This window comes from Oncorhynchus mykiss, chromosome 5 (genome assembly GCF_057628025.1).
Source record: "Oncorhynchus mykiss isolate SJ-2025 chromosome 5, ASM5762802v1, whole genome shotgun sequence".
In the NCBI taxonomy this organism is placed as follows: Eukaryota; Metazoa; Chordata; class Actinopteri; order Salmoniformes; family Salmonidae; genus Oncorhynchus; species Oncorhynchus mykiss.
In genome coordinates, this window is record NC_143026.1 from 6,711,173 (window position 1) to 6,730,673 (window position 19,501).

The 19,501-nt window shown below is 43.8% G+C and overlaps 2 protein-coding genes across 4 annotated transcripts in view; both read right to left on the reverse strand.

The window, feature by feature from the left end:
- The window catches only part of wdr7 (WD repeat domain 7), a 314,307-nt gene extending 303,571 nt beyond the window's left edge, over positions 1 to 10,736 (reverse strand). For 2 of the 3 annotated variants that reach the window (XM_036976656.2, XM_036976658.2), the window contains exons 1-3: positions 10,565 to 10,736; positions 3,398 to 3,569; positions 1,917 to 2,023 (exon numbers count right to left, since the gene is read on the reverse strand). In XM_036976656.2, coding sequence (XP_036832551.2) covers positions 1,917 to 2,023; positions 3,398 to 3,556 — 266 coding nt within the window. In that variant the 5' untranslated portion in view covers positions 3,557 to 3,569; positions 10,565 to 10,736. The remainder of the gene's footprint in view (positions 1 to 1,916; positions 2,024 to 3,397; positions 3,570 to 10,564) is intronic. The other variant, XM_090233629.1, reaches the window with a different exon arrangement.
- Positions 10,737 to 11,111: 375 nt separating this feature from the next.
- The window catches only part of LOC110524940 (phospholipid-transporting ATPase IC), a 43,187-nt gene continuing 34,797 nt past the window's right edge, over positions 11,112 to 19,501 (reverse strand). Inside the window, exons 19-28 of the mRNA XM_036976661.2 lie at positions 18,137 to 18,248; positions 17,354 to 17,429; positions 16,744 to 16,876; positions 16,224 to 16,512; positions 15,797 to 16,020; positions 15,187 to 15,270; positions 14,259 to 14,504; positions 13,877 to 14,015; positions 13,398 to 13,528; positions 11,112 to 13,116 (exon numbers count right to left, since the gene is read on the reverse strand). Of these exons, the coding sequence (XP_036832556.2) occupies positions 12,895 to 13,116; positions 13,398 to 13,528; positions 13,877 to 14,015; positions 14,259 to 14,504; positions 15,187 to 15,270; positions 15,797 to 16,020; positions 16,224 to 16,512; positions 16,744 to 16,876; positions 17,354 to 17,429; positions 18,137 to 18,248 (1,656 nt within the window). The 3' untranslated portion in view covers positions 11,112 to 12,894. The remainder of the gene's footprint in view (positions 13,117 to 13,397; positions 13,529 to 13,876; positions 14,016 to 14,258; positions 14,505 to 15,186; positions 15,271 to 15,796; positions 16,021 to 16,223; positions 16,513 to 16,743; positions 16,877 to 17,353; positions 17,430 to 18,136; positions 18,249 to 19,501) is intronic.

The following is a 19,501-nucleotide window of genomic DNA, read 5'->3' on the forward strand; positions in this document are numbered from 1 at the left end:
GAGTTCCAAATTGCCTCTGGAAGCAACGTCAGCGCAACAACTGTTCAGCAACAACTGCCCCAATGCATAGTGCCAACTGTAAAGTTTGGTGGAGGAGGAATAATTGTCGGGGGCTGTTTTTCATGGTTTGGGTTAGGCCTCTTAGTTCCAGTGAAGGGAAATCTTAACGCTACAGCATACAATGACATTCTAGACGATTCTGTGCTTCCAACATTATGGCATCAGTTTGGGGAAAGCCCTTTCCCGTTTCAGCATGACAATGCCCCCTGTGCAAAAAGTGAGGTCTATGCAGAAATGGTTTGTCAAGATCGGTGTGGCAGAACTTGATTGCCTGCACCTCAACCCATTGGGATGAATTGGAACGCTGACTGCGAGCCAGGCCTTATCGCCCAAAATCAGTGACCGACCTCACTAACACTCCCTGCTGGAATGTTCCATCATCTAGTGCAAAGCCTTCCCAGAAGAGTGGAGGCTTTTATAGCAGCAAGGGGGGGGGGACCAACTCCATATTAATACCCATCACTTTGTAATGGGATGTTGGACGAGCACTCATCCACATACTTTTAGTTATGTAGTGTAACACATATGGAATCATGTATTAACCAAAAAAAAGTGTTAAACAAATCTAAATATATTTTAGATTCTTCAAAGTAGCCACCCTTTGCCTTGATGACAGCTATACACACTCTGGGCATTCTCTCAACCAGCTTCACCTGGAATACTTCAACAGTGTTGATGGAGTTCCCACATATGCTGAGCACTTGTTGAGTGCCATTCCTTCACTCTGCGGTCCAACTCATCCCAAACCATCTCAATTGGGTTGAGGTCAGGTGATTGCGGAGGCCAGGTCATCTGATGCAGCACTCCATCACTCTCCTTCTTGGTCAAATAGCCCTTAAACAGCCTGGAGGTGTGTTGGGTCATTGTCCTGTTGAAAAACAAATGATAGTCCCACTAAGCGCAAACCAGATGGGATGGCGTATCACTGCAGAACGCTGTAGTAGCCATGCTGGTTAAGTGTGCCTTGAATTCTAAATAAATAACAGAGTCACCAGCAAAGCACCCCCACACCATAACACCTCCTCCTCCATGTTTCACGGTCAGAACCACACATGTGGGGGATCATCCGTTCACCTACTCTGCGTCTCACAAAAACAGAAAGGTGACAGATCCCAACCGGTCTAATGTTCATTGCTCGTGTTTCTTGGCCCCGGCAAGTCTCTTCTTCTTATTGGTGTCCTTTAGTAGTTGTTTCTTTGCAGCAATTCAACCATGAAGGCCTGATTCACACAGTCTCCTCTGAACAGTTGATGTTGAGATGTGTCTGTTACTTGAACTCTGTGAAGCATTTCTTTGGGCTGCAATTTCTGAGGCTGGTAACTCTAATGATCTTATCCTCTGCAGCAGAGGTGTAACTGGGTCTTCCTTTTCCTGTGGTGGTCCTCATGAGAGCCAGTTTCATTATAGCGCTTGATGGTATTTGCGACTGCACTTGAAGAAACTGTCAAAGTCCTTGCAATAGGGCTATCTTCTATATACCACCCCTAATATGTCACAACACAACTGATTGGCTCCCTGTGGCGTACGCCCACCACTGTACTTCCTGTGGCGTACGCCCACCACTGTACTTCCTGTGGCGTACGCCCACCACTGTACTTCCTGTGGCGTACGCCCACCACTGTACTTCCTGTGGCGTACGCCCACCACTGTACTTCCTGTGGCGTACGCCCACCACTGTACTTCCTGTGGCGTACGCCCACCACTGTACTTCCTGTGGCGTACGCCCACCACTGTACTTCCTGTGGCGTACGCCCACCACTGTACTTCCTGTGGCGTACGCCCACCACTGTACTTCCTGTGGCGTACGCCCACCACTGTACTTCCTGTGGCGTACGCCCACTGTATTCACTACTCACCCACTCTCTGAGGCGCTGACGATGTACTGCTTGTCACTGCAGGGGCTGGCTTTAGACAGGCAGGTGATGGAGGCTGTGTGACCGAACAACATGGCCCTGGGACTGATCTGAGAACAGCACAGGAGACAGGACAGTCAAGTCAGGTAAACCACTCAACCCACAGGACAGAGGCACACCGAGGAACACAGCTGTTTCACTTTAAGATCCTCTTATACCTGCGAATTAACACAGTAACAACATTACACAGGCTATTCAGGTGTGCCTGGCCTACATCAGGGGTAGACAACTAGATTCAGCCACGCGCCGCTTTTATGTTGAGAGTGAATGGTCTGGTGGAAGTACAATGCAAGTACATTATTTATTTCAATGTAAGTTTCTAAAACATGAACCCGTAGGCCTCCATCGGGGAAACAGTAAGGCTGATTTGGTTAGATTCATTTTAGAATTTATCTACGATCTTCAATGCGTTTGGGACCGATTGAGATACATTGTTATGTATAATGGAATGAAGTAGATTACCTGGGCTCCTAGTGATTCTGAACAGAACAGTTATTTCCTCTAATTACTATGGCTGAGGGATTAGCATATAGTATTGTAATCATATGAATGAAATTGGAGCCAAGTCCCACGTGTTCCAAGACGGACCAGCGATGTGACCATGCAAGTCTATCAAAACCATTTTTCTGCATGGAGAGATGAGGCTGTAATAAGCATCTAAGATGGTAAATCTCTGTCGCGTATTGCACAAGGATAAAGTATTAGTATTATTATATTATGTAGTTTTCTGTTGTATTCTACCCCCCTTTTTCTCGTCTCATCGCTGCAACTCCCCAACGGGCTCGGGTGGCAAAGGTCGAGTCACGCGTCCTCCGAAACATTAACCGCCAAACCGCGCTTCTTAACACCCGCCCAGTAAATCTCCTCACAAACAATCTCCTGGAAAGTAGCGGCCAGCTGTTTCTGCGGTCTGGTTTTGAGAGCACCCACGCTCCCGCAGATGAATTGTTGACGGACAGATAATGCTATACGCTCGAGCGAAATAGAGTTGCTAGTTCGTTATTTTCATACAATGAATGTCCCCACACCTTAATGTGGCGTTGACAACTGACCATTTTGTTTATTCTTAGTAATTTTGCTAAAGAAAAGCCCCGATAATGACACACGTTTAATTTCATCCCTTGTATACATTGAGACTGCATCACGTTAATTTATGATTTATTTGTGGGAATACTTGGGAACAGATTTCCTAAATTAAACCCTGGTGATTTTACAATCTTTTTTGACCAAAAAACAAAATTCTCCCAAAATCTTTGCACCCCCGCACCACCTGTTGCCAATCCCTGGCCTACGTGGACAAACTTTTTTTTTTTGGGGGGGGGGGGGGGGGGGGGGGGGGGTCCATATATAACCAGAATGAGTAACATGTTTACCTTTCGGACCCAAACGCATGTTTAGAGGTCAAAGGTCACGTCAGGCTTTACCTCGAGGTCGGAGGTCATGTCCCAAATGCAGATCTGTCCATCGTGGCAGCCGGTGATGATGGTGGCGAGGTCATCCATGACCAGCAGGCTGGAGATGCAGTGAGTGGGCGCCGTCCGGCCCCACAGCACTATGGGTAAAACCAGGCTGTTTCCTGACATTTTCTCTGTTGACCTGTAGAGAGGAGAGAGAGGGAAAGAGTTAAGGAGCTGACTAACATTGGTGGGAGGGCACTACACAAGGCAGCATTGAGGTCATCGAGGTCATTATTGAAGGGCAGACCATAGACTTTAGTGGGTGACATACAGTTACTGAGTTAGAGTAGTTTCAGATCAATTCCACACTTTCCAATAACCTCTTCACAAATCTACGGTCAATAGTCTGTGGTAATTAAAATAAAACATTAAGGACTATTGTGACACTCACACAATCATAAGATAGTCCATCGGTATCTCTGTCACTAAGGTTAGTTTTAGGGAAGCAACGCAAAACAGGAATTTTCTCCAATGACAGACAGAGACCATTACCAAGGCACAACACAGAAAAGCAGAACCAACTGCCAACTTAGGTCAGAGTGCTTTCATGACCTGGCTGAAAACCATCTGTTTAATGCTACACAATCATTCACCTATTGAACATTACTGCCCCGTAGTAACATAGCTTTCACACATGAGTCATATTGAGCTTAAGTCCCAAGCACAATATCCAGATTAAATGTAAAGATCAAACTGTTGATGAAATAAAAGCAGAACTGTGGAGATACCCCATGTTAAACGGTAATGAACAACAGAACAGCCTACACTATTACAACAAATGTTACTGCAAAATGTCTACTGGTCAACATCCTTCCAAACAAGCGGATAAAACACTTCTAGAAAACGTGAAAATAATTCCTCATCGTCTAGCCACAACTTCTTTTTTTTTTTAAGCCACAACGGTTAGGCCTAAGTCATGTGTCATTCAGTTTCCAAGTTAAAAAAAATAAGAATTGGCAGTACAATACCTTATGATACACTCATGAGTTGTCTCAGTCAGAGCAGACCTCAGCCTGTGAAACATCACTTTTATCTTCCCAAGATGCATCAGCTTCATTTTTAGACAATTCAGTGATATCGCAGCGCCAGAACTACCTCTGCTTTCAGTCCAACAAACTAGTACTAGACAGTGACACACCGCTTTTGACTTTCAAAGTCTACCACCAATCTCTCCCCACAGGCTTTCAGAGTTTAATCAATCAAAATCAGGCAGCGTGCCCACAACAGTAGGACATGGAGTCAGTGAAGTGAGGGCGATCCATAGAACCACATAGTGCTTTGTAGGGAATAGGCTGTGATTTAGGACACAACCTGTGTGACATACAGAACAACATGTGACGTCTGTTGGCGAAATGAACAGGGCAGGACTGTGAACTGCGTATATTTTGTAACCTATTGTTATTGGTTTTGTGTTAGCACACTTTGTGTCGTGATAACCTGTCCGCATCGAAAGAAACAAGAAGTTAAGATTTCACAACAAGCAGCTGCATCGATAATAGGTGAAGAGGACAGAGCAGTGGGAGGACTGAGGCGGCAGGCTGGCAGGTTGCAACAGGCATCACTATCTTCCCATTTCATCACCTATAGCAACAACATCAGGCCTAGGCACAGGACGAGCCTCTCAAGAAGCCTAGGTAGAGTACCTCACGATAAACTGTAGACCACACTACCTACCAAGAGAGAGTATTCATCTAGATTATTCGTAGCCGTCTATATACAGTTGAAGTCGGAAGTTTACATTCACTTAGGTTGGAGTTATTAAAACTCGTCTTGTCAACAAACTATAGTTTTGGCAAGTTGGTTAGGACATCTACTTTGTGCATGACAAGTCATTTTTCCAACAATTTTTTACAGATTATTTCATTTATAATTCACTGCATCACAATTCCAGTGGGTCAGAAGTTGACTGTGCCTTTGAACAGCTTGGAAAATTCCAGAAAATTATTTCATGGCTTTAGAAGTTTCTGATAGGCTAATTGACATAATTTGAGTCAATTGGAGGTGTACCTGTGGATGTATTTCAAGGCCTACCTTCAAACTCAGTGCCTCTTTGCTTGACATCATGGGGAAATCAAAAGAAATCAGCCAAGACCTCCGAAAAAAAATATTGTAGACCTCCACAAGTCTGGCTCATCCTTGGGAGCAATTTCCAAATGCCTGAAGGTACCACGTTCATCTGTACAAACAATAGTACGCAAGTGTAAACACCATGGGACCACGCAGCCGTCATACCGCTCAGGAAGGAATCGCGTTCTGTCTCCTAGAGATGAACGTACTTGGGTGCGAGAAGTGCAAGTCAATCCCAGAACAACAGCAAAGGACCCTGTGAAGATACTGGAGGAAACGGGTACAAAAGTATCTATATCCACTGTAAAACGAGTCCTATATCGACATAACCTTAAAGGTTGCTCAGCAAGGAAGAATCCACTGCTCCAAAACTGCCATAAAAATAAGGCAGACTAAAGTTTGCAACTGCACATGGGGACAAAGATTGTACTTTTTGGAGAAATGTCCTCTGATCTGATGAAACAAAAATAGAACTGTTCGGCCATAACGACCATCGTTATGTTTGGAGGAAAAGGGGGAAGGCTTGCAAGCCGAAGAACACCATCCCAACTGTGAAGCACGGGGTGGCAGCATCATGTTGTGGGGGTGCTTTGCTGCAGGAGGGACTGGTGCACTTCACAAAATAGATGGCATCATGAGGCAGGACAATTATGTGGATATATTGAAGCAACATCAAGATATCAGTCAGGAAATTAAAGCTTGGTCGCAAATGGGTCTTCCAAATGGACAATGACCCCAATCATACTTCCAAAGTTGTGGCAAAATGGCTTAAGGACAACAAAGGCAAGGTATTGGAGTGGCCATCACAAAACCCTGACCTCAATCCTATAGAAAATGTGTGGGCAGAACTGAAAAAGGGTGTGCGAGCAAGGAGGCCTACAAACCTGACTCCGTTACACCAGCTCTGTCAGGAGGAATGGGCCAAAAATCACCTAACTTATTGTGGGAAGCTTGTGGAAGGCTACCCGAAACATTTGGCCCAATACTAATTGAGAGTATGAAAACTTCTGACCCACTGGGAATGTGATGAAAGAACTAAATGCTGAAATAAATAATTCTCTACTATTATTCTGACATTTCACATTCTTAAACTAAAGTGGTGATCCTAACTGACCTAAGACAGGGAATTTTTACTAGGATTAAATGTCAGGAATTGTGAAAAACTGAGTTGAAATGTATTTGGCTAAGGTGTATGTAAACTTCCGACTTCAACTGTACAACCACAAACCGATGCTGTCACCAACACCACACTCAACGAGCTGTAGGCCAAAAGCAAACAGGAAAATGCTCATCCAGAAGTGGCGCTCCTAGTGGCCGGGGACTTTAATGCAGGGAAACTTAAATCCGTTTAACCATATTACTACCAGCATGTCACATGTCCAACCAGAGAAGAAGAAAAAAATATTCTAGACCACCTTTACTCCACACACAGAGACACATACAAAGCTCTCTCCTGTCCTCCTTTTGGCAAAATCTGATCATAATTCTATCCTCCTGATTCCTGCTTACAAGCTAAAATTTAAGCAGGAAGTACCAGTGACTCACTCAATACGGAAGTGGTCTGATGACACAGATGCTACGCTACAGGACTGTTTTGCTAGCACAGACAGGAATATGTTCTGGGATTCATCCAATGGCATTGAGAAGAATACCACCTCAGTCACCAGCTTCATCAATAAGTGCATTGAGGACGTTGTCCCCACAGAGCCCGTAAGCACATACCCCGCTTATTAGAAATCCTGCTATGCTCTCAAAAGAACCATCAAACAGGCAAAGCGTCAATACAGGACTAAGATTGATGTCTCGTACACCGGCTCTGACGTTAGTCGGATATGGCAGGGCTTGCAAACTATTACAGACTACAAAGGGACACCCAGACGCGAGCTGCCCAGTGACAAAAGCCTACCATGCGAGAAAAAAATAATTTTATGCTGGCTTCGAGGCAAGCAACACTGAAGCATGCATGAGAGCACCAGCTGTTCCGGACGACTGTGTGATCATGCTCTCCACAGCCGACGTAAGAAAGACCATAAAACAGGTCAACATTCACAAGCAGCGGGGACAGATGGATTATCAGGATGTGTACACAGAGCATGTGCGGACCAACTGGCAAGCGTCCACACTGATATTTTCAACCTCTCCCTGACTGAGTCTGTAATACCTACATGTTTCAAGCAGACCACCATAGTCCCTGCGTCCAAGAATGCAAAAGGTAACTTGCCTAAAAGACTACTTTCATGTACCACTCAAGTCGGTAGCCATGAAGTGCTTTGAAAGGCTGGTCATGGCTCACATCAATACCATCACCCCGGAAACCCTAGACACACTCCAATGTGCATATCGTCTCAACAGATCCACAGATGACGCAATCTCGAATGCACTCCATACTGCCCTTTCCCACCTGGACAAAAGGAACACCTATGTGAGAATGCTATTCATTGACTACAGCTCAGCATTCAACACCATAGTGCCCACAAAGCTAAGGACCCTGGGACCAAACACTTCCTCCTGCAATTGGATCCTGGACTTCCTGATGGGCCACCTCCAGGTGGTAAGGGAAGGCAACAAAACATCTTCCACGCAGATCCTCAACACCGGTTCCCCTCAGGGGTGCGTGCTTAGTCCCCTCCTGTACTCCCTGTCACTGACGACTGGCCAAGCAGGACTCCAACACCATCATTAAGTTTGCTGACGACACAACAGTGGTAGGCCTGATCACCAACAACGATGAGACCGCTTATAAGGAGGTCAGAGACCTGGCAGTGTGGTGCAAGGACAACAACCTCTCCCTCAATGTGTGCAAAACAAAGGAGCTGATCGTGGACTACAGGAAAAGGAGAGCCAAACAGGCCCCCGTTTATGTTGACGGGGCTGTAGTCGGAGCGGGTCAAGAGTTTCAAGTTCCTTCATGGTCCAAACATACCAAGACATTCATGAAGAGCGCACGACAACACCTTTTCCCTCTCAGAAGACGGAAACGATTTGGCATGGGTCCCCAGATCCTCAAAAGGTTCTACAGCTGCACTATCGAGAGCATCCTGGTCGCATCACTGCCTGGTATGGCAACTGCTCGGCCTTCAACCGAAAGACGCTACAGAGGGTAGTACTTAAGGCCCAGTACATCAATAGGACCAAGCTTCCTTCCATACCAGGCAGGGTCAGAGGAAGGCCCAAAGAATTATCAAAAACTCCAGTCACCCAAGTCATAGAGTGATCTCTCCGCTACCGCACGGCGAACGGTACCAGGACACCAAGTAGAGGGCCAAAAGGCTCCTTAACAGCTTCTTCCGCCAAGCTATTAGACTGCTGAACAATTAATCAAAATGGCCAACCGGACTATTTACATTGCCCCCCCCCCATTTGGTTTTACACTGCTGCTATCTATGCATAGTCACTTCACCCCTATCTTCATGTACAAATTACCTACACTAAATTGTACCCCTGCACATTCACTCGGTACCAGTGCCCCCTGTATATAGCCTCGTTATTATGTAATTCTACTGTTAAACTTTTTATTTAGGAAATGTTAACTATTTGTTGAACTGCACTGTTAATAGTAAGTATTTCACTGTAAGGTTATATTTGGCACGTGACAAACACAATTTGATTTTGGCAACCAATAAGTTGATAATTTTGTGTACAATACATTGACATTAAAAGGTCTCAGTGCAAGTTTGTATTATATTGAGAATAGCATGACTAGTCCAGTATCGGGTAGCTTACATTGTAGAATGAAAGAGGATACCATAACCACTCTACTCTCTGCTGATAGGGCCCTATAAAACCCAGTTGTATTTTTTGCCTGATTCCATGTTACTGTTTTTTTTTTTTTTTTTGGGGGGGGGGGGGGGGTAATTAAAACACCTACATTGGATGTTCTAAGTCCACAACAATGCTTAAACCACATATGGAGACCACTTGATTTTGGGGTGTAGTTAGGCCTACCCTTTAATTCCAGTGTGGACCTACTAGCTGTTGTTCGGGAGTGTTTTTGTAGCGCGCATACGATGGTAGAGTTTGTAAAGCAAATAACGTTAACAGTCTACTTTGTAATTAACATTTAATTGAGAAAAATAATTTCCATATACCAATAGATTTTTCATTAGCATCACCGCTAACGGCTAAACGAAGTTGCAGTTGCGCGCATCCTAGCCTCGGCAGACGGGGAATTATCCTGGTCTCTTATCCATTCTGTTCTTGTCTTATGATCAATGTAATCATTTGACAGTGGCCATGTAGTGGATTCCCTATTAAATTCAATACCTTTGTCAATATTGTTGAATTGCGTAAAGTTGATTTTATAGGGTCCTACAATGCCGACTGGCAGCCTGGGAAACAGTGCGGTAGCTACAAAAGGCTGAACGATGACACCATGTAACTTACCCGGAACGCCCACTCATTACTAGCATCTCTTTCCAAACACAGAACAAGTGAATCCACAATACTGTTCCGAAACACCCTGACATAAATATTTTAAAAAACAAAAATCAGCTATAAAAGGGTACTTCAAGTGTAGGGAAATGTAATGGATGCAGTAAGTCTACCGTTTACTGCGTGCAGAAGACATTACAGAAGATCTTGCGCAAAAAAATCATTCAATGGATGATCATCAAACAACCAGACAGCATGCCTGTTCGAAGGTTTGGGTGCATGAAATAACCAACTCAATGAGTTATTTATCCTGTTTGTCACTAGAAGAAGCTCAATCTTCTCTGTATCATGTAACTAGGTTATCGATTATTACAGACTTTGGATGCAAATCGTTGCGAGATAATGATATTTTAGCCAGATAATGATGGGTTGACACATGAGCTAGCTAGCACATTATACGTTGAGACACTACCATAGCTAGCTATGATATACACGTATGCCAGTGTAAGTAAAACGTCGTGTAACAAAAGACAGTACAGTATTATTCACTATATTGCATACCTTGGTCAAAACCGTTGGCTTCGCTAGCAGGTGATAGCTTAGCTAGCTGACATTAAAGCACCTATATGTCGCAACTTCCTGGTTAAAAAAATACAAAATAAAGCTAAAATGGACAAATACGTTTAAAACACTTACCTATGACAGGTTATACTGCACCATTAAACTTTTCTAGGGAACAGTATTGATGAAATACTCGGTCAGTGTAGGTCATCGGTAGTCTAATTCGTCTTGATTACTCCACTCGGGATATTTGCAGATCCTCTCAAGTCAGCTGATTACGGGACAGCGTTCGGCGTTGCCGTTAATCGATATTACTGCCGTAAAAAAATAAACGTCTTGCGCTGGCAACCATCTTGGTTGTGGCAAATGGATATTCATAATGGTAATCAATCCAGTTCTTGGACTGCAGGTGGAGCATATGTCCCACTGCTGGGGTTATTGTTGGTGCTGTATAAAACTCAAAATGTTTGTGTGGGTGGAGATAATGTCTTTCGGGCTTGTTAGCATTTCACGGTAAGATCTACTGCACCTGTTGTATTCGGCGCATGTGACAAATACAATTTGATTTGACATATGAAACGTATAGACAACATGGAGAACTGAAGAGAACAGCAATATAGTGACTGCTTCTAGGCAGAAACATTTTACTCCCCCCCCCATCTATAATTTGAGACCCGAAAGCTTCTCTGTATCAGTAGTTTTTATTCAAAGTAATTTTTACACAAAATGCTAAAAACAAGTTTTTAAAACGGTAGTGATAAGGAGTTGTCCAATGGATCTGTGTCTGTATCCCAAATGGACTAACTATTTGCTCAAGGTTTGTGTAGATATGTCACTTTATACACAGAGAAACAAGTATGTAACAGAATAAACACGACTGTCCCAAATGGCACTTTAATCCCTATATAGTGCACTACTTTCTACCAGAGCCCTGGTCCAACGTAGTGCACTATATAAGGATTAAAGTGCTATTTCTGACACACTCGCAGAGTATTGTTTCAGTTGAATGCTCATATTGATTCAAGGCTGATATATATAAAAGGAAAATTGTGTATTTGGCAAATAACCATGGCTGAGTCTCAATGCAAATGCCCGCATCCTTGTAGACGGAGACAGAAATAGAACTCATTCTGGTTCACTATGGTCCGACTATATAAAATGTTATGAAATGTCAAGTCAATAGAAAGACAGCATTAAAATGGCAAATCATCGAATCCATTCATACTTCATAGATTAAAATTAGAGAGATGTGTCTACTGGCATCTCAGAATACTACTAGCAGGCGACTAGCATCCGGTTTTGATTTTGAAACGGGGGTTATTTGGCTCAGATAAAACAACAGCTAGCGCGTGTCCAGAGGTGCAGCGGGGTTCTATAGGGGCTGATGTAAACAACTGGTTCATCTTTAAAAAGCATGTGTACAATACAACCATGTCCATATGAAGTATGTCAAATGACTTACAGCAGTACAGACACCATAAAATGAAGGGACAAAAAATGTATCATCTAGTTCGGAGCTTCCTTATGAGCTTCCTTATGAGCCGACAAAAAAAAAAAAAAAAAGCTGAAATTCTTGAGCATGAATAAAATATGATTGATTATGACACCCTTCTGACTGCAAGTACGCATTTAAAAACAGATCCAGTAAATTTAAATCCAAAACCAACAATAACAATCACAATATATTAAATTAAGACGAAAAAAAAATAAAAAAAATAAAACTCCCAAGATCCAGATGAAATGCAACCCCTGCAATAGATAGCATTATTACACCGTGATAGGCAACATAACCAAATCCTCCATGGCCCGCATTCACAAAGTGCTGCTCAAACATACATTTCCCCTTTTTGATCATATGAATAAGATTACATGTACGGGAGGAGGGGGACCTGGTCCTAGATCAGCGCTCTAACCCTTGAGGCTTCATGAATACGGGCTAAGGTATGTCATGAGTGCCCAATGATGACGAGCAATGCTCCAACCATCCAAGGTGAGGAGAACTAAAAATCCTGGAGATTAAAACATTGTCTTTTGTTTTCGCACTAAACCGTATAAAAACATGAACCCCAACAGTGGTGATTCACTGAGCTTTTGGATGGTTAGAGTCTTTGCATAGATTCCGACCGTGCCAGGTCGGTGAGATGAGGCCCAGCGGTATGTTCTCAGTTCCAGGTGCATAGTTCCTAGGCCGTCATTGAAAATAAGAATTTGTTCTTAACTGACTTGCCTAGTTAAATAAAGGTAAAATAAAAAATAAAAAAAATTAGGGACAGGCTAGCCTGATCCCAGATCTGTTTGTGTTGTCCTGCCAACTCCTCTGGTCATTGTCACCATAGACATCATGTAATTTTAAATCTATACATTTTTATACCTATTCTTTCCATATGCAAGTCTATGAGTAGACAAGACCGCACAAACAGATCTGGGACCAGTCTAGTGCCAGGCCGGTGAGTCCCTCTCATATGTTACTGGCTTGGAGGGACCTCTGTAATACTGTCCCTTGGGTCGGGGCGAGCTACAGCAGGCCGCCGTCGGATGCTGCGGCCTGACGCGATGAGGTCGGCGTAACCCCGGGAGTGAGAAAAGGCGTAGGCCGAGCGTCGGGAGCGTCTGTCGCGCTGGAACGGAGCCGGTTTCTTCTTCTCCTCCTCCTCTTCCTCCTCATACTTCTTCCTGTTCCTCTGGACCTGCGTCGGTGGGAAACAATTATTCAATAAACATTCATAAAATCGTTCATAAACAAGTTTTAGAAAATGTGGATGTGTGGTGGGTTTTATTCAAGAGCACTTGAGACAGGATGTAGTTTTCCAGATTTTTCCATTTTTCCACAATCCACAGATCTCGGATACAAAAAAAATCTCACAACATTGCAGAGGCAATGAGCCCGTACCCTGGACATATCACATATTACAGATATCAAGACATTATGAGTAAAGTCATTTTCGGGTTAGTGGTAGCTAGGCCTTACGTTGTCTCCAACGGACGGCCATATGGTTTTGCAGAGGAACTGAATGAAGATGACAGGTAGCAGGCTGATTCCCACAGTCAGGATGATGGTCAGCCACAGATAGGGCTGTCTGAGCGCGTTAGGGGCTACACCTGACACACACAGAAATACAAAACACATACGCTGGGTTAGAAAAGCACAGTAATTACTCACCATCATCACCATCTGTGACAGGAGCCATATGGCCAGGGTCATGTTCATAAGGTGCGAACTGGAAGAAAACTGATAGAATTAGGGGGGGAGGGGGGGGTACTACCTAAACTTGTCCAATAAGAAACATTCATTCTCCATTGTGAAACGTTTTGCTATCGTCTGTGTGGCCGAATGAACACGACCCAGGATAGTATTCATTAAGGCATACAAGGTCCAGGAAGTCTCTCCCGGTTTTAGTCTGTTTTCATCCGTATGACAGGACCCAGATCTGAAGAGGCAGAACTCACCGGTGAAAGTGAAGGTTGACGGGAAGATGACGTGGATTCCTGCACTGTGGATATCGAACATGATGCCGAAGTATATGGCTATACTGCAGAGGACTGCAAAGCAGTTCACAAAGGTCCAGTATGACGTCTCCAGAGATATCTGGGAGAGAGTATGAGAGACAGGAAGTAACATCATCTATTCCAACACTGCAGGAGGAAACAGCACTTGCTATAAAAATAGGCTTGTATATTTTTATTTTTTTTACTCAACAGATTTCTGAAAACACACCAGAGTTTGTTTCTTGTGTCTACATGTGAGTTATGGAATGAATTTCTCTTTTGAAGGACAATAAACATAATCAATCCACCAATCAATAAATCCATTGAGGAACAAGTCAGCTACCTGCAGGTTGACGGTGAAGATGAGAGAAGAGGCCATGACCACAGCCAGGGACTGGTAGTCTGACGGTGCCTCTCCGTCCTGCCCCATGGTCTGGAGGAACGCCCCGTACGGGATGAAGAAGACCACCAGAGAGGTGAAGATGCCGTGGAACAGACTGATGAAGAAGTTCTTGTAGTTGAACAGCGCCCCCTGCTGACCAGGAAGGTATAACTTGGGAAACTTCCTGCTTAGCTTGTCGTTCACATCCTTCAAGGAAACAGGAAATATACATTTCATATTAGCTCAGGGCTTCTCAAACTTGTACTGCACATTATCCCAAATTGACACTTAAATGCAGGGGACTCCACTTGGACAAGGCGTGTTATGGCTGTGTGTTCATATTCACTAAATTTGAGTAGTTTAAGAGATCCTTTGTTGGCACTAAGCGGTTGTATTCTATACCCATTTGAAGATCATTTGTTTGATAATAAGCTGAAATGTTTTCTCAATGGGCCCAGGGGGATCCCACACAGTATCCCGTACCCAAGCTTGGGAACCACTGTATTAGCTTAACATTGGCGCGTCATATGATCGGAATAAGACAGAGTGATAAAACAAAAGTGGGAGTTTTCATTCAATGTTCATCATTAAAAAAAACAGTGAACACAAAGCCTGTTCCCTCTATAAAAAGATCAGCTTGTCCAGCTGGCATTTGAAGACAACTGGTGCCCAGTGTGAATAGCCAAGTTATCATTACTCATCGTTTTATTACTTTTCTACAGTATTATTTCTCAATTTTCTTTCTCTCTGCGTTGTTGACGAAGGTCCCGTAAGTAACTATTCCCCTGTTGTTTACGAAGCATGTGACAAATACAATTAGATTTTGATATTTTATAGACATTGTCAAAAAATGACAAACATTCTACATGTATCTCCTTTAATAGCTTACCTGATCCAACAAGCCAACCAGCAGGACAGGAAGAGAGCTGTACATCACATTGTACAAGGTGATGAACCAATCTTCATAGGCAACCTGGAGAAGTATCATAAAGTCATATCACACAATAAATTACTCCTCTATTTTTAGATTTTATTTCCACTTTATTTAACTAGGCAAGTCAGTTAAGAACAAATTCTTATTTACAATGACGGCCTACCGGGGAACAGTGGGTTAACTGCCTTGTTCAGGGGGGCAGAATGACAGCTTTGTACCTTGTCAGCTCGGGGATTCGATCGAGCAACCTTTCAGTTACTGGCCCAACGCTCTAACTACTAGGATACCCTGCCGCCCCTCTATCATCAAATACATGTCCACATTTAGGATCAATCATCTGTACCATAGTATATGGTACAAAAGTAATGTGGGGGTGTTGAAGTCAGTCTAGATAAGTGGCCGTTGAAAAATGCAGTTTAGACAGATGGTGCCCTAAATGGCACCCTAGGGCTCTGGTCAAAAGTAGTGCACTATTTAGGGAATCGGGCTCTGGTCAAAAGTAGTGGACTATTTAGGGAATATTGTACCAGTTGGGATACAGCCTACCTCTAGAACATTCCCTCACCTGAGCTGAGAACCCATTGAAGAAGGAGTACCAGAAGTGGACCAGGGTGAAGGCAAAGTTCTTGAAGAAGAAGTAGCGGAGGAACTTGCACATGCGGATGTAGGACCAGCGACCGTGGACCAGCAGGAGACGCTCCAGGTACCGGAACTGAGCGAAGGCATAGTCACTGGACATCACCGCCTGCATGCCCTCCTGTCCAGATATACCCACACCGATGTCTGCAGCTGGAGAGGGGGGGGGGGGTGAAACAAAAACAGAGAATTTGTCTCCAACAACTGTAGAGGTGAGGAGTTCGCAAAGGGGGAGTAGATATAACACAACACTTCACTACAAAAGGCTTTGTGGTGAAAACTACAATTCAGCGATAACAACTGCTAACAAATAATGAATAATTTAACAGTAAAATCAAATAAATCTCCTCCCGTACTCTTGATCATGTTGACGTCGTTGGCTCCGTCTCCGATGGACAGCGTGACAGCCTTCTTATACTTCTTCACCAGGCTGACCACGTTGGCCTTTTGTTTTGGCGTGACCCGGCAGCAGATGACCGCCTCGCACTCGCACGCCATGTTCACAAAGTCCACCTGACGACTCTCCTTCTCCCAGTCGTCGATTGGCTGGGTGGAGTCCTGGGGCGTGGCAGAGGCGGGTCTACGTCCGAGACGCTTCAAGCGAAGGCGACGACGTTTCTTCTTTTTCTCGTATAAGATCTCGTTCTGTGGAGAGAGAGAAAGAGGAGACAGAGAGAAGAGAGACAGAGATAGACAGAGAGAGAGAGAGACACCTATTTAGTCTTTAGAAAAAATATCTATACTTTTGTTCACAAAAGAAAAACCTCACAAAACAATTAAATTAAAAATATCTATGTAAATATGAGTCAAAGTGTACGCCTTTAATGATCATTTCATGTTGAACAGCAACAGTAACTAGCAGTAGTCTACACTCACCAGCCAGCCTCCAGTGATGATGAGTGCGTTCTTGCCAGGCTCGGGGAAGAACGGATCCGGAACCTTCTTCCTGGTTCGGCCGGACGCAGGCAGCTGGTCCCTCCGGCTTGCCTGTCTGAGTCGCAGCTTCTCACTATCACACAAGACCGTGAAACATCAGAACTACATCTTACACTCAACTACACTCTCTGTAACAGTGTATTATGATATTATGACTCTGCAAATACAGCAGGTGCCTTTCCAGCACTAGCCTAGCCTTTCCAGCACTAGCCTAGCCTTTCCAGCACTAGCCTAGCCTAGCCTTTCCAGCACTAGCCTAGCCTAGCCTTTCCAGCACTAGCCTAGCCTAGCCTTTCCAGCACTAGCCTAGCCTAGCCTAGCCTTTCCAGCACTAGCCTAGCCTAGCCTAGCCTTTCCAGCACTAGCCTAGCCTAGCCTTTCCAGCACTAGCCTAGCCTAGCCTTTCCAGCACTAGCCTAGCCTTTACAGCAGTAGCCTAGCCTTTCCAGCAGTAGCCTAGCCTTTCCAGCAGCACAGCTACACACGGATGACTCACATCAAGCACTGGGGCCCATAGACCTACACTTCTCCTCTAATATCTTAAACCTACTTGATATCATCTCCATAGTGGATCTGCATGTCATCGGTAAGCAGCTCACAGGAATAGCCAATGTTCTCAGCCGTTTCTGCAGGGAGGAAATATTGAATAAATAGTTCATGTTAATGTCATCAATACACATTTAATCTCGGTGAAGTAGCAGCTCAAGATGTTATCTCAGTCATTAAATCAACAGTAACACATTGTTGGGAGGTAAACATGGTTTTAAATCAACAGTAACACATTGTTGGGAGGTAAACATGGTTTTAAATCAACAGAAACACATTGCTGGGAGGTAAACATGGTTTTAAATCAACAGTAACACATTGTTGGGAGGTAAACATGGTTTTAAATCAACAGAAACACATTGTTGGGAGGTAAACATGGTTTTAAATCAACAGAAACACATTGTTGGGAGGTAAACATGGTTTTAAATCAACAGTAACACATTGTTGGGAGGTAAACATGGTTTTAAATCAACAGAAACACATTGTTGGGAGGTAAACATGGGCTGCAGCCCAAGTGGAACCACATTCCCTATACTGTACAGAAGTGCACTACTATGGCCCTGGTTATAAGCAGTGTGTTAAATAGGGAACAGGGATGGAACCCTGGGATGGAACCCTGGGATGGAACCCGACTGTAAAGCCCAGTCCCCGGTTACATAGAGAGATGAACATTCCAGACGAAGGCTGGCCGCCATGTGAACACAGCTCTCTCACCTTTCTTATCTCTCTCATCTCTCACCCTTCTCATCTCTCACCCTTCTCATCTCTCACCCTTCTCATCTCTCACCTTTCTTATCTCCAGTGAGAACCCAGATCTTGATGTCAGCCTTTGCCAGCTTGGCGATGGTCTCAGGAACCCCGTCCTGGAGCTTGTCCTCGATGGCAGTCGCTCCGATCATCTGCGAAAGGACATAAACAAAAAGTAAACCGGGTGACTTTTCAGAGCAGAACGTGGCGGCTTTAATAAAAGCAAGAGTCAGCTGTATTTGGTAACACAAGATAAAAGGGTGTTAAAGACGGTGTCCTGATTACATTTACAAATCTGGCCCTCATACCATCGTGGCCACCTAATCATCCCCAGCTTCCAACTGGCTCGTTCATCCCCACTCTCTACTGTAAATTCTGGTGGGCAGCTGCTATAGACCACCAAGTGCTAACAGTCAGTATCTGGATAATATGTGTGAAATGCTTGATAATGTAATGTGAGATCAACAGAGAAGTATATTTTCTGGGTGATTTTAAATCTTGACTGGCTTTCATTAGGATGCCGACTCAAGAGAAAACTTCAAACTGTAACCAGTGCCCTGCAACCTGGTTCAGGTTATCAGTCAACCTACCAAGGTAGTTACAAACAGCACAGGAATTAAATCATCAACATGTATTGATCACATCTTTACTAATTCTGCAGAAATTAGCTTGAAAGCAGTATCTAAATGCATAGGATATAGTGATCACAATATAGTAGCCATTTCTACGAAAACCAAAGTTCCAAAGACTGGGCCTAATATAGTGAATAAGAGGTCATACAAGAAGTTTTGTAGTAATTCATATGTTGTTGATGTGAAGAATATTTGTTGGTCTGTGGTGTGTAATGAGGAGCAAGCGGACGCTTGACACATTTATGAAACTACGTATTCCATTAAGACTGCACCCATTAAGAAAAGTACTGTAAAAACTGTTCAATCCCCTTGGTTTGATGAGGAATTGAAAATTTCAACAACACACTAACATTAAACAACTTTTTCCATTGGCAAGATAAAAATATAAAAAAACTAAGGAATGACATGCCGGCAACAAACACTGACACTACACATCCAGATATATCGGACCAAATTATAAAAGACAAGAATTGTACTTTGAATTACATGAAGCCAGTGTGGAAAAAATGAAAAGCCACCGGGGTTTGACAATCTGGACCGAAATTTACTGAGGATAATAGCGGACGATATTTGCCACATCTTCAATTTAAGCCGACTAGAAAGTGTTTGCTCTCAGGCCTGGAGGGAAGCTAAAGTCTTTCCGCTAACCTAAGAACAGTAAAGCCCCCTTTACAGGCTCAAATAGCCAACCAATCAGCCCGTTTACCAACCCTTAGTAAACAAATTCAGCACGCTGACAGGGAAGGACACTCAACAAGCACAGCACTTACACA